The sequence below is a fragment of the Schistosoma mansoni genome, chromosome 6, assembly GCF_000237925.1.
Source record: "Schistosoma mansoni strain Puerto Rico chromosome 6, complete genome".
Taxonomy (NCBI): Eukaryota; Metazoa; Platyhelminthes; class Trematoda; order Strigeidida; family Schistosomatidae; genus Schistosoma; species Schistosoma mansoni.
The window spans coordinates 14915700-14931112 of NC_031500.1; the positions used below are offsets into that span (position 1 = coordinate 14915700).

Sequence of the window (15413 nt, forward strand, 5' to 3'; positions counted from 1 at the left end):
GTCATATATTTGAAAAAAGTAGTAAGATGGGACGAAGTATGTAGGCGAATTCCTGGGAGCACAGAAACGGACCTAGCCCTTTGTAGAAAATTTATTTCCAGAAGGTAACCTTTAAATATAATCGGTTCCAAAGATCTAAACTTTCAGCAGAATGGGTCGAATTATAACCTGAAGGAGATAAAGTTTATGATATTGAATACTGATGGAATATGTTTACAACCGATTTATTCCTTTGTCGTTGACTATAAAGAGGACCTCATAATTAATAAACCTTACTTATGACTCGGTTTTATTTCATGACCTTATGTTCGAGCGTCTTTGGTTACTAGCCAAGTACTTGGGTTTCGTAAGATTGCACTCACTGTATCTAAGCCAAAAACAAACATTTACAAGTTTGTAAGCGACAGAAAATGTAAATCGTGGTCAATATATTCAAAAAATTGTTCCTAAGCATATCCTGTTATGTGTTTATTTCACAAGATTCGCTCTTACAAAGTCGTTTGTATTCATAGAATTTTATGTCGGTACAAATGCCATCAGCCATTTGAACGGTAATTACTCAGGATTGTTCACACTTGCTATTTTCTATTGGTGAATATGAAAGAGTATTTTAGAATTCAACTAAATATCCTGACCTTTTTGCACTTTTCAAGGTTCGGTACTTGGCGGTCGTTTTGACTCCAGACTTTTCTACCAAGGACAAAGGGCATGGATCGTGCCCCGGCAGCATATGAGACTACATATGAAACTAGGTACGAAACAACAGATGTTTCATCAGTAATCAACGTTGGTTTCGTACGGAGTTTAAGTGGAATATTGAAGCTTTGTCAGGTGAGTTCAACATAAACCATAGTAATCGAATAAGGCGTAATAAAAGGTATCCTATTTAAGTGAATACTTGAGCAACCTCCGTGTAATACATATAAGTGTTCTATGCCAGTGACATCAGTCTTATGTCTGTGTAAACATAGTTTTATTTCCTCGTTTTGTGTCCTTATAACGAAGTAGATATGTCTTATGACCTATGTATTGTCGTTAGTAACACTGGCTAACGCTTCAAATATTACCCTCACGAATGCATAACTTGTGGTATATAAGGCACTTAGTTTCACGATGTCAATGAGGACGGTGGATACCCGTTACATGCAGCTATCTTCCACAAAATGACTTCCCGTCTGGTTTTTTTTTTACCTAGTTCCAGCTTTAATCAGTATTCCATATGAAATTTAAAATGTGTCCAAAGCATCGAGGAATTTTTTTTAATTTGATGGAACTCACAATGTTCATATATATATATATATCGTCTAACATCAAGCCTACACACTTATACAATTAAATATGGACAGTACTTGAAAAATGCGACCAAATCCTCAAAGTCGACGAAACCTCTAAACTCTGGAGGGGCAGATTGTACAAGCATAAAAAATTTTATCTCGCCGTCTTCGAATACGCTAACTTTAACTCTCATGATTGGGCTAGCAACATTGCAAATCACACTGAGTTATCCCAGTTACCAATATATCAACACTGAATAGTTTATTTGCTACTCTACTAATAACAGTGAAATTGCGTGGTTATATGTAGAGTACCTTGTTTCAACCTTGAAGACTAGCCATTAAAGAATACAGTTTCTAGGGTGTCTGACTTAAATACATATTTTCAGTTTAAATGCTCGGAAATATCAACTTAAAAACTCTTGTTAAGATTTGGAGGGGTGAGTTTCCTCCCAATACGATATTCATGTGAGTTACAGCAGTCTTACCAAAGGCAGTTTTTCTCTGTTTCTCTTGCATCAAATCGACAACAATTTCGTTTTGTTCACGAAAGTGTTATTTTATCTCTGTACAGATCCTACTGAGTTGTATTGTACTAATTTGTGTCGCTGCTACTTCATACTGGTCAATACACTCGTCCGGTGGATGGGTAAACTTTGTTGCAGCTACCACTTTGATATGTGCAGCAGTTTTCTATATATTTTATCTATTCAATCTTATCAGAAAATTGCCAGGTCCGTGGATTATAATTGTAAGCATTTGTTTTTACTGTTTATCTGAATACCATTCCATTTTTTGCAGACGACCGATTAATAGACTGTTTCTAACTTGGTTTGGTTAATTGCTAAAAATTACTTCTCAGGGATGTGTTTTTTAAACTGCTTTATATATATTTTACGGTGTGGGCGATTGGTATTTCGTTCATAATTTACAACTTGTTTAGATTACCATTAAAAAATTTTGACTGTGGTCCCTTGTTGGCATCAATTCTTATTATTTTAATGCTGTTTTTTTATCGGTACTACAAATATGTCCACCGTTGAACATCGTAAATATATTACCAGGCATACTTTAATTCCCCACAATCATTAGCTTACGGACGTTTATTGTTTGTTTTTAATAATTATTTCACAATATGCAAAGACAAACCATTTTTACTACTTTTAGGTTCATTATATTATCTCTTTTCTTAATTTAACTAGCTAAAGTTTATGTACTCATTTTTGAGTCACATCTCAGACACAAAGGCTAACTATATTACTCGACTACCTAACTTGAAGTAGGTGTAGTGAAGTTCAAGTCCCATTACCAGCAATTGAAAATCTACAAATATCTGAGGTCATAGCTCTGTTTCACCATATTAATAGCAAATTTAGTGATAGCAAACTAAACAATTAGACATCGATTGAGTTTAAGACTTTTATTGATTACTTTGAAAGGTTGACACAATAAATATTATTAAAGTATTGGTTCATGATAAGTTCTCATAGCGAATTACATTCTAAAGAATCACTATGAAAATATCTAGAACAAATATGTAATTTAAGCTAAAACATTTTATATAATTTTGGTACATTGATGATTATACCAGTTAATTTATATTTTTTGATTAAACATCGAGAAAGTCGTTTATCGGCTTTTCTGATCTTATTGATAAACTTCATATTTATATGCTGCACTTTGAAAAATAAAGATGCTATGTAAGCCCGAAATAAATGAAGCGGTCCTTAAACTCATGATTCATTAACACACGCGTCTAGAACATTAAACATTATACTAGCCGAATTACTGGTGGCAAAACATAAGTAGGAAACCAAGGACTACTGAGTATTATTCTTTAGTAGTCTAATGTACTGAAATATTTCCAGGGATAAATTATTTCAACCTGCTTAGTATCTCAGTCGCTGTTGCATTGATTTAATTCAAATATAGTAAACTAAAACATGCCTACAGTACATTTAGTTGTATGCCCTGGTAAGGGCGTGAGTGAGGAGAGTTCGCTCTCCCTCTCGACATGGCCACGCGTATACAGCCACTTCCAGGGAATTCCTACTCACTGCCTTCTCGCGGCATTACTGTTGTTTGCGAAATTGAAAGGACGAAAAGCGAATGTCCAGCGCTCTAACTGAGTTGGTGGACCTTTCATGACCACCCAGAGAGGTTGGAAAACCCTGGTTTCAAACCAGTGGTGTACATACGCTCCAGCATCCTAAAGGAACAAAAGGTGTATGAACCAATTATTGGTCACTGGCTACCATGGGGTTGCGTCTCCTAACTTTGCTTCATTGCCTTGTGGAGTAGACCTTCAGATCAAAGGCTCGGGGTGTCGTCCCCTAAGAAAATCACCTGCTTCGGCTTAGACACCGGGGCAGCGTTCCAGCCTTCACACAAGTCGACAATAACCATTACTGACATCATGGTTATTGTTTGGCCCCCTTGTACCAATATTTGTGTTTAAATGAAAAAATACTACATCACTAACTTACAACTTAATCATTATCATTTTCCACGTTTTTTTTCTTTCGATTATTCGTAATCCTATCCAGCCGACAAGTTGGTAACATCCTTCTAAAGTATTCCAAGTTATCCATATTTATCGACCAATCGACCATCTTAATTAGCTTTTACAATTGATTGATCTAAACTATGCTGGAAGTGAAACTCCCTCCATTGATAACATTAGATTCTTGTAATGAGTAATTACCGTGATTTGACTAAAATTTTAGATGTAAATCATTGACCTTTAGAATATTCTACTCCCTATGGGACTTAACGGTCCGTTAATTCATAAGCAAGAGAAAAAGGAAGTTCTTTAATGCTTTCTGCTATTCAACATCATCCCATCTAACTTCAGTTCTTGATAAATCTATTTTCTAAACAATTGCTGTCTATTAGATGTTATGTGTCAAAGTTACTCACTTTCGATCACGTTGATAATTTGTGTGAGAAAAAGCCAAACTGTTCATCTTTCATGTCATATAACATATCATACAGTTCTAATCGTTATCTTCATTGTTTTTTGTCTTTACAAATAAACCAAAAATAATGAAAAGGAGTTTTCTGTGCTACTAATATGCACCTTCTTTTGGTTTATAACGCTGATCGTTGCAGCGGCTCATCATTCAAAAGGTGCTGGTGCTATAGCTGCGGCTGTAAGTGATATTGTTTTTTTATTATTTAACCCAATAATAATGAGGATAGTGTAACTAACTTATTTGTCTAACAATGGGCTGCTCCCATTTGACTGATTGAATCAACTAAGGGGCATATATACCGCTCAACAGTCCACTCTATGTTACTTTATGGCTGTGAAACATGGTTCTTGAAAATAGGTTTTTGATCACTGCTGGTCTTTCTTGGAATGACTGAGTGATCAATGTTGAGCACAGACATAGGGTACTTGGTGTAGATAACAAATCAGTAGATGGGGCTGTGAATCTTTACCGGTTGAGGTAATTATGGCATATATTACGTATACCTAATCACCACTTCCCCCGACAGACGAGGTTTACTGGCGTAGGACCTAGGTGGAAGAAAGTTAGGGGCGACTAAACTATATGACATCACTCAATGAAGTCATTGCTCGTTCAAGCTATGTTGGTAAATACAGACTGCCTGGTTTTGGTCCGCGCGATTATCATAACTGATGGTTAAAGACCTTAAACGACACGGCTTGGACGCGTTCACGCTGGCACAGATGCAGTAACTTAATTCTGTCCATCTTGAATTTCAGTATCCCTTCATACATGTCTTTCCACTCTGACTTTTCGAACCCTGTTTTCAATGCTTAGTCATTGCCACTATATTCGATCTCTTGCCATATCATGCTTATGTGGTTTAACAACTTGGGCCAATATATATCTGTACCAGGCTCTACGTTGATGATAGGTAACTGGATAATTAAAGTTTGGTAGTATGAAGTCCAGTGTGGTTGTGGACAAACGATAGCGTTAGAAAATGGCGTAAATATAAACCAGTCCAAGTTGAAATACTCAACATCAGAACAACTGGTGCGAGAAGTAGAACTAGATGATAAATAAAAAAGTAGAAATAGTAGTACTTATGGTAGCGGGAACTCATTATAGATAAGGAATTTCAAAATGGATCAACTAAATTTAGGGAGTAAACTGTATTAAGTGATATTAAACGCAAGATCTAAAAAAATAGTTGATAAAGTCATCTGCATCACTGCAACGCATTTTTGTGCATATTCAACAATATATTATAATGGTGTCGTGGAACCCAACCAGGAAATCTACAACCCACAACACAGCCTAACACAAGCTTATCAGAAAACTCTGCCTTGATTTAAGTTCCTTTAGCCATCTTCCAACTTAATTCTATGATAACCAATAATGCATATCAGGATAGGCAGTGGTTGGCCATAATCTCATCCCTTTAGCTGGTAAAGGTAATATGATTTCAGTCGATCTAACATCGTTACCTGGTACTTGTAACTTTTCATTCATCGATCTTATCTGTTCCGTTTGATCCATATTCCTTTGTTTAGGTTTCCATTATATTTAATAGAATTTCCATTCCTTTGTTTCTCATCTTTTTAATCTCTTCATTTTGCGGTCGTAAAGTATGACAACTTGGGTCGATGCACATTCGTCTCAGGTTCTACACTTATGTCTCACTACTGCCCCTGACCTCAACATCACTTATTTTTAAGTATGATTCGGATTTGGATGACTAAATGTCATCAGAATCTGCTTTATAATAACCATTTTCATTTTTTGTTACTATTATTTGATGTTAGCAATACCTAATGCACTATCTAGCTAACGAGTTAGTAGGATTTGTCTACCGTTTGTCAGTCAGTCAGTCACAATTTAGAACTTCGTACGTACGTACATCAGTTCGAGTTGCCATACCACATTAACACAGAAATGCAGTTGTCGATTCAAATCCCATAGTGGTAGAAGTAGTAAGAGTATAAGCATTATGTGAAAGATTAGGGTTTGAAGGAGTATAATCCAGTGAAATAAATTTGGAAAGAGAAAAAGGATAGAAACATGAAGAATTCAGAAGATTAGAATTTGGTAGAACACAAAGAGTGGATGCACCTTCGCCACTGTAAACGATTCTGAGCCATGTCATTCAAGGTCTCTAACCATAGATTGCTATCATCTCGCGAATCCCAACCAGGTAGTCTACACCTACCAACATGGCTCAGTCCATTTGTCAGCGAATTCATGGATTTATGCCACGTTTTGGTCTGGCCGCCCCTAGCTATGTCTACCGTTTGGGTTTAACAGCAGTAATTCAGTTCATTTCTGTGTATTATTTACTGAACATCTTTTGTAAAAGTTAAATATATAAAGATCATCATTTTCAGTTACCAATATCTTCACAATAACTTCAAACAACACGTCTTAGCTAATGAGTTTTCTCATTTTTGTTGATATAGATATAATTAATGTGTATTCTGTATACCAAAATTATGTAGATGAAAGAATGTGCAATTTTACTTAGGTTATATCAACGGCTTCATATAGAAAATGAAGTTGGTAATTATTCAAGATAGTCAACATAGTAGTATACTCCGAATATTGATCTCATTATTTTCAGTCTTACCAATTTTAATTTTTTTATTTTTCTGAAAAACTGCAATTTGTATATGTGTATAGGTATTTTCTGCAATCGCTCTTGCGGTTTACATCACAGAATTAGCCACTCGATTCCGATGTGAACGCAGAGGGAATGGCTTCATCATCACAATGACTGGTGTAATGACTACGCATGCAACACATGGTCCGCCTACATTTGCTCAACCCGCTCCAGGACATATGCAAGCTGAGTCAGTAGATCCACATATTGGATTTTCAGGAGCTTATGCACCAGGTGAACGTGCAGATGAAGGTTATATAATGCCATAAGGACCTGTGTATTACACTTGGATTATTTGTTTACCTCCACTACCCATATTATGTGAGAATCTCTTCACATTCTCTCAGACTATCATTAGGCTCCTTAAGCTATATACATATAATTGTGCTTTTGTTTGGTATATATGGATTGTTACTCACCAAGTTTGTATGTTTGGAGCTGCTAAATGAGATAGACAATAAAGCACTGCAACTCACACAAAAACAGTTATTAATAACACTTATTATTATTGCTATGAATTGCATCATTTATGTGTATATTATCTTGGTTTATTGTTTAATCTGCCCATTGTATCTGATATCATTGTAGTTGGATTTTGAAGTGTGTCCGCTGCTTTCTTGCGTATTTCTTGCTAGCTAGCTAGATAAATAATGTTTCACTTACCTCTTGTTTCCACTTCTTTGTTTTTTGATGGTACAGCCAACCGTAGTCAAATTCTTGCTCGCTATTTCATGCCTTTCCATGCTCCTCTCCTCTTTGCCTCTTTTATTATTGCAACAGTTCCGCTTTTACCTTGTTTTCCTCTTCATCTGATCATATGTGTGTTTCCTGCATTACCTACCCCTCAACGCAAGTATTTGTGTTTGTATCAGTTTTATGTCTATTCGATTGTTGTGTTGGTTTTTGTATTACCTTTCAATATCCTATTTTTATTCAATCAATGAATCATATGAATTTGAAGATTGATTATCATCAGTAAAAGTTGTGAATTGTTTCCTAAATGTGTGTTATAACTATTGTTATTTAAAATGGAATATAACTAAATATACATATACATGAGCATATGTTGTCCTCTGTGGAAATTCCCTCTATGATACTCTTTATTTGAACAGTTAATTTATTTGTATGCTTAGAGTTACTTAGATGGTTGAGAATAGGATTGTTGCTGGTTGTGGATCGGAATATCGTTTATATACAACGTTTAGCCCCATTTGTAGAACACATATTTTCAGGTTTTCTAATGACGTTTTTACCGATCTTTGGGTGCCAGATCTGTCAAAGCCGATAGTAAACTCCACAACTCTGTAGTTTCGCGCTAGGTACAATTAGCACTATATGCCGTGTATCTAAGCTCTGCCTTGTTGGTGTTTCAATCTCTGACATTCTACGCTGTCTAGCTTGCTATCCACGAACTTGCTGCTCCATATTCACACTTATTGTTACTTATACCAAGTATAACTGCCTATAAATTTACCCGACTACTCTGAAACGATGTAGATGGAATGGAATTCGAATCTGGAGCCGACGAATCTCATAGCATATATATCAGTAAAGATGATGTCGCATTTGGTATTGTGCAAATATACACCACACCCAAAATACACATCAAATAGACCTATGCACACCAAGGATACATATAAGTATAGATGAGCTAGTGTATCTAGCACAAGTATAAATATTGTTAATTCGTTGTCACGATAAAGAAGTAAATTAATTTCATCCCTACCGAATGCTTATGCTATTTTTTGAGACAGTCTCATTACTCAGCGACCACTACCCAAAGGAATAAGTCAGATTTTGCTAGGGTTGTTCAGTATTACTTCTGCTTAATTCAGTATGATTTTTGCTTATTATAATATTGACTGATTTTGAATGTAAGGTTCTGTCCAGCATAACATTTGTTCAGTATAATGTTCTTTGTATTAATTTGATGTGAACTTTGTTGAGCATGAAATAAAACGTGTATTTGTAATAATTCTCCAACCCTTAGGTTCAAAAGACTAGGCAATCTAAAGCGAGAGAGAGCAACAGTTTCAAATGAATTAACCGTGGAAATCATTAAGGATGGTGGTTCAGTTTTAGCAGTTAGATCGAATGAAATCTGGGGGCTTGGCGTAACCCCATCTTATTGGTCTTGACCTCTGACCTAGTCTATAAGGAAGGACAAAAATTCTCTTGTGGCAGTCAAAGATCAGTCAGTTTAACTTATCAGCCTCAATAGTACTCCGATGCTTATTTAGGGCTTGTGAAGAGTAAACTCGAGAAAACTAGGTTAGTTTCAGATGTGGATGTATAGACCAAATATTCACCCGTCATCAGATTCTGGAATGCTGGTTTAATTTTCAACATTCGATTTTAGTTGTATTCTTTGATCCTAAGATAACGTTTGACCTTGTTGATTGAGAGGTTTTGTAGAAGTGTCTGTCATTGCAAGGCATACCAAAGGAGTGCATAAACCTTGTACAGGCTTTCTGCCCGAACACTGCTCGTCGAGTCAGAGCTTATGGATAACTGTTGGCGGAACCGTCAACCTGAAGTGGTTTTCATGAGGATTGTCCACTTCCGTTTCTATTTAACTTCGTTATAGACATCCTTATAAAGACAATGCTCTCACGATTTGACTTTTTAGGAGCTGGTCTTCTACCAGGAGATTCACTTGTTAACTTAGAATATTCAGAAGGTATAGTTCTACTTAGTGAAGACAAAATTAAGAGTCTTCTGACCATCTTAACTAACAATGCAAGTATGTTTGGAGTGCGGTTCTCTCTCTCCAAACGTAAAATTTTGCTTCAGAATTAACTTGCGTCAGCGCTTGAATAGCGACTTGAAAAGATTGCTCAGGACAGGGTTAGATGGAAAGTGTTGGTGGACGGCCTTTGCTCCTCCATGAGAAGTAATAGGAGTAAGTAAGCGCTTGAATTAATTATACAGAGTAAAGTAATTGAGACTATCGTCCGATATTCATATCTTGGGAGTCTCATCAGTCCAAATATGTTGCTGTCTGACGAAATATCTACACTGATTCATAAGACTCGACTGGTTTCTGTCAACCTGCATCATTTGTGGCATAGTTGAGATATCAATCTGCCGACTGAACAATGAGCTTACTGCACAGCAGTTCGCTTTGTTCTATTTTGTGGGTGTCAAATATTCACTACACCGCCAAGAATAGTGGATATTCGTACGTTACTAGTCCTCGATCATAGGTGTCTTCCAAGCATCACTCGTGCATTTTCAAACAACGAGTCAGTAATGTCGAGGTTCCGAATTGGGGTACTATACTAGATAAAGATGACAAATCGATTGATGAAGTAGTAAATATTCATCAAATGAGGTGGTTGGGACATGTGTTACGTAGGTTGGGAGAAGGATAGGAGTGGCCAAATCAAAATTTGGTATCAATACATCGATCGCGGCCCGAATAGCTCAGTGGCAATGTCTCTGACTGTGAAGCTGAGTGACACGGGATCGAATCCATCAGGGAGCACCAGCTCCCTCAAGATTACAGGTACACCTTGCTGACGAGTGCCAAGTAGCACGAAACCCGGGTCTAGGGTTTCCTGTTGACCACCCCCAACCACCATCTTATCTCAATATAGTGCACGCAGTGTCGAGCCACCTAGATTAGTGGCCACATTGCAACTTGATCGATAGCATTCGATCAGCACTAAAGAAGGACTTGACACGCATGACTTTAATCACCACCCAGTGATCAATCAATTGTAAAGATAGATCTTCGTCTGTACCGGTTTTAGTGTTCTTTTCGTCATAGAAATTGTAGTGGTTTCATGTTTCAGTTATAGGCAATAGTTTTTGAGAATACAACACTCTATTAAAATCCTTTGTTACAGATTTTATCAGTCTGTGTGTATAGAACCTACCTCCCTTCCTAGGTTTGTTTGAACCAGACTTTACTCATCACTTCATCCAATAAGTACCAACCAGTGTAACTCAATTGTAAAGTACAGGTTTATCTGATCAGCTTTGGACCACACTAAGTTTGAGTGCTTGTGATGCTAATCGATTGTGTAACCTGAAGTAAGTGTTGTGGGGTGAGAATCAATGATCTAGAACTTGGAGGTCGTATTCATTAAGTCACTACTCTAATTATCCAATGAATTTGATCATACCACATAACATAACATAATAACATCGGAATGCATTGAATTTCTGGTTATTTATGATCTATTCAAGGTTGACAAAAGGTTAATTCATATTAAAGTGAATTAATATTGATTTATTCTGATTAGTGAAATCAATAATCAATATCAAGTTTCTACTGTTTCATTTTCTTTATCGAAAAACTTAACTCATTACCATAATCCGGGTAATCGATACCAGGTTATTGAGTCATGTGTGTTGTTCAAGAAAATAGACACATTACTAGTCTTCAAAACTAAATTTAATATAGAATGTGGTTCTAAACCACACCTCACTAGTTGGAAGTGGAGTGCTTTGTAACCACGAATTATATCTATATGAAGAGGTTTCAGTAATCAAACTGAGAAATCCAAACATTATATTTTAGTATCATTTTGTTTGATTAATAGTGAAGATACCACCAGTATTGTAGTTTGACAACTATTAAACAGTAACACCTTCTATATTCGAATCGTGCCTCACTCAGTTAAAATCAGAAATTAGAAGCGAGGAGGTTGAAAAGATATATTTGATGCGTTATCAATATATCGAGGAGCGGTTGATCTAATCTGGCTAGTGAACGTAGGAGATGTTTCCCACGCCGAACTGTAATGTGATCTGGTGCGGATGCATGACCGAACGCCTTCAGCTAAACAAGTCCACTTAAAACAATATGGTCAGCATCCAATGTCGAACACTTAAAGAGCTATTGATTTTGGGGAATTATTTACAACTACAATAGACAATCGAAAACTAAGCCTGATAGCCAGATTTTAATTACTTTAATTGATGATAAGCGTTCAATGATTGAACGATACTATCATTGGTGGAGTTTCATTTATTAATGAAGCTACATTATGCTCTGAAACTTTAGTGGTGCCAGAAACGACCTTGACGCTTCCAAAAGGCTTCCTAACCACTGAGTACAGATAGTCAAAATCGATAACGTCACTAAAACTAATGATAAAAAGTTGAAAATGAGCGATATATTTTATGTGAATTGTAAGTTTCCAAAGTTAATGATAGGCTTTTTCAATTTGGAAGTAGATTATTTTCGCTACAAGATTTCAAGCATTCAAGAGACGTTTAGTATATGATAAAGGGAGATTATAACTACTTTTATAGACGATTTGCTGTAGTTTTCGGGATTAATTTTGTATAGACTCCCTGAAATTTCAATGGGATGATCAGGAAACCATGTACATAAGTTTTTTGGTGTTTTCAACCAATTTATACGGAACAAAGTGTGTATGCTATCCAATACATTATGAATGACGTAATTACGTTGAAAGTTTGGAAAGGTCCCGTTTCAGGTAATAATACTGAACCAGGGTCAGGAAAGGGACTTAAAAGTCATAATGAAAATATCAAACTCAGCTGTTAACTATCGACCTCATTATAATTGATTGTAATGCAGATAATGTCGCTACCTGAAAAAATGTTAGACTGTCGAGAGAAATACTAACATATAAATATAGAAGTAAAATGACTGCTAATTAGTTTAAAGAAATACAAGATGAAGTGAAATATCTCTGTGGTCCTTGTAAAGATCAGAATCATATTAGAATTAAAGTTAAGAGTACAAATAAAGGTTAGGAATTTGACTTAAGGTTAGCATTAGACGTTATGATATATGTATATTGACTAAAGACCGCGATCTGAACCATTAACTCTAACGAGTGAAGTCCTATAACTAACTTAGAAGACTCCTCAGCAGTGCGCATCCACGATCCCGCCTCGCGAGATTCGAACCCAGGACCTATCAGTCTCGCACGTGAGCGCTTAACCACTAAGCCGGCATCCGACGGTGTTAGTGATTAACTTCAACCGATCCACGAAATTAAGCGACACATCCGTCAATGTCTTCAGTGAGTTACCATCTCACAACAGACCTGGTTGAACTCCACTGGTCACTGCTGAGGAGTCCCATAATAGGACGAAACTTCCGTCAAACAGGGCTATGATACTGCCCAGGTGCCCAAACTGAAACAGGTGGTTTTCTTAGGGGGCCACACCCCTAGCCTTAGACCTAAAGGTCTGGTCCACAAGGCAGTGGAGCATCGTAAGGAGATGCAGTCCCATGATAGCCAGTGACCAACGATTGATTCATACACCATTTGTTCCCTCAGGATCCTGGAGCCCATGTACACCATTGGTTTGGAATCAGGGTTTTCCAACTCCCCTAGGTGGACTTTCCGTGTCCACCAACCCTGTTAAAGCGATGGACATTTGCTTTTCGTTCTCTGAATTTCGTAAACAACAGTAATGCCACGAGAAGGCAGTGAGTAGGACTTCCCTGTTAGAGGCTATATACGCGTGACCATATGAGAGCATTTCGAGAGGGAGAGTGGACTTTCCCCACTCTCGGCCGTAACAGGGCATTCGGAGGCTGCTATATTGTTGTGTATACAATTCTTTCTTATTAATTCCAAACAATTGAAACTCTAAATAGATCAAATTGTGCTTCATGAGTCCCTCAGTAAGATAAATGTTCTTTGATATTGATTCTAGAATTCAGATCCAAAATATCTAGATGCCCCCCCCCGCTATCCGGATACTGATTAAGTCAGCGATATCATATGTAATTACACTTACTTTTTTAGCTCCAGTCAACAAATATTGAACAAAAAATTCAACGTTTCAGATGATTAACTTTATAACCACATTATACTTAATCGTTAGCCACGTATTTGTATGCTAATGTTAAGCTTATCCATTTCATAATTAAGGGATTACAATATGTAAGCTGTACAATAACTACATGATTTGAAAGATCAAGGTTTCTGAACTATGGACATGACTAAACAAACAATCACGTTGTACTCAAAAAACCTATAACATGTTAAGCCAATCTAACTAGCTATTAATCAATCAAAGATGTGATTTTCATTTTCGAATGGATAGTTTGTCTGCTAGATATGTAACAATCCCCATGAAAATTTATTAATGACAATCTGCCAGCTTCTGACTCATAATTCAATCATCAAATTAGATCCTTGTTCCTACTGACCAGATTTGTTCCTGTGGAATTCTTTTGTTCTACAAATGCAAAAATAGTCATCCAAAGACAATGAAACATGAAGAGATGAAATAGTTGGAAACTTGAACTTTGAAAAACTTTTTTTCAAATGATGATAGAACAAGAGTATTGTATAGATTATCTAAACATTGAGAGATGGAAATCTTTGTGTTCAACATGAGATTTTGATGGAGTTTAGTTCTCTGAGCTGGATGGTTTGGTCGTGGAGTTTTCATCGTCCTTCTGAACGACATCATCAGCACAAACTTCGGGTAGAGCTACAAATCTTCTCCCCCATCTCAACATAAGATTATCTATTAAGTTGTTTATAACATGTGTATTCATCTAGTTTATCTTGTATACACAATGATTAATGGATGGGTTATAATTTTAGAAAAAAATATCTTTATTGTTTGTCGGTACTACCGATACCACTCCAAATGTGGACTTTAGTATTAATGTGCAAAAATCAAATATTTACATTAATAAAATATAAAAACAAAACAAAACAGGAAGTGACTGATATTATTGAAACCTTCATTTTATTCACACATTCTATTAGAAAATAACAACTGTTAGTATATGAATTCATTTGGTGTTGTTTACTTGTATTTTCCCATTGTTATTTAGACTGAAATTGATTAGTCCTATGCATCCTGTGAGGACTGCCTCGATATTGCCTGAAGTCTCAAGCTTTATGAGCAAAGATGGATAGTGGCTAGCAGTGGAATCCAGGATGCGCGTTTCCTCCTGTTTGGGACTCCTCAGCCGGATGTGTCTGCGTCACAGACGAAACGCGCATCCTGGATTCCACTGCTAGCCACTATCCATCTTAGTATAGGAATTTTGTGGAAAGTGTTAAATTTTTATATTTAATATGTGTATACTAGTGACTAACTTGGAGAGGTAATCTCCAGAATTCTAGTGAAAATCTCCTACCAGTAGAGTTCAATCATGTCAGGTATGAGACAGATATCAACAATAGTAATTATTTATCGTTAGTTGATTGGAGTTAAAAATATACAGCAGTGGATGACGACTCAATAGTCTGAATGTCAAGTGCTTGCCACTAAGTTTGAAACTTCTGGATTTAATCTCCAATGAGGTAGCAGATAAGTGCTGCATAAGAGTAATATACTAGGACGAAACAGCTTTCCACTGTTTTGTGGTTTTCAATAGTTCCTTAACTAAAATCAATTTGTGATGTAAACTATGAAAATCATAATTGTACCGGTAATTTTACTAAATATTTTAAATAGGTTACTGTTCTAAACAAGAATCAACTTTAATCGATATCGATTGTAGACCATCAACGTTGATGATCTATGCCGAATGATTGAAGGCCTATTCGAGTTAGACGGGAACGG

At 36.4% G+C, this 15413-nt stretch overlaps 1 protein-coding gene across 1 annotated transcript; it reads left to right on the forward strand.

Annotated features, from left to right (window-relative positions):
• The first annotated feature begins 665 nt into the window (after window positions 1-665).
• On the forward strand, window positions 666-7969 carry Smp_046290 (putative marvel-containing potential lipid raft-associated protein). The gene is made up of 4 exons (XM_018798377.1): window positions 666-831; window positions 1849-2025; window positions 4328-4426; window positions 6908-7969. Exons 1-4 carry the CDS (start codon window positions 709-711, stop codon window positions 7154-7156), a joined length of 648 nt encoding a protein of 215 aa, XP_018653324.1. The 5' UTR covers window positions 666-708; the 3' UTR covers window positions 7157-7969.
• The last annotated feature ends 7444 nt before the right edge of the window (window positions 7970-15413 follow it).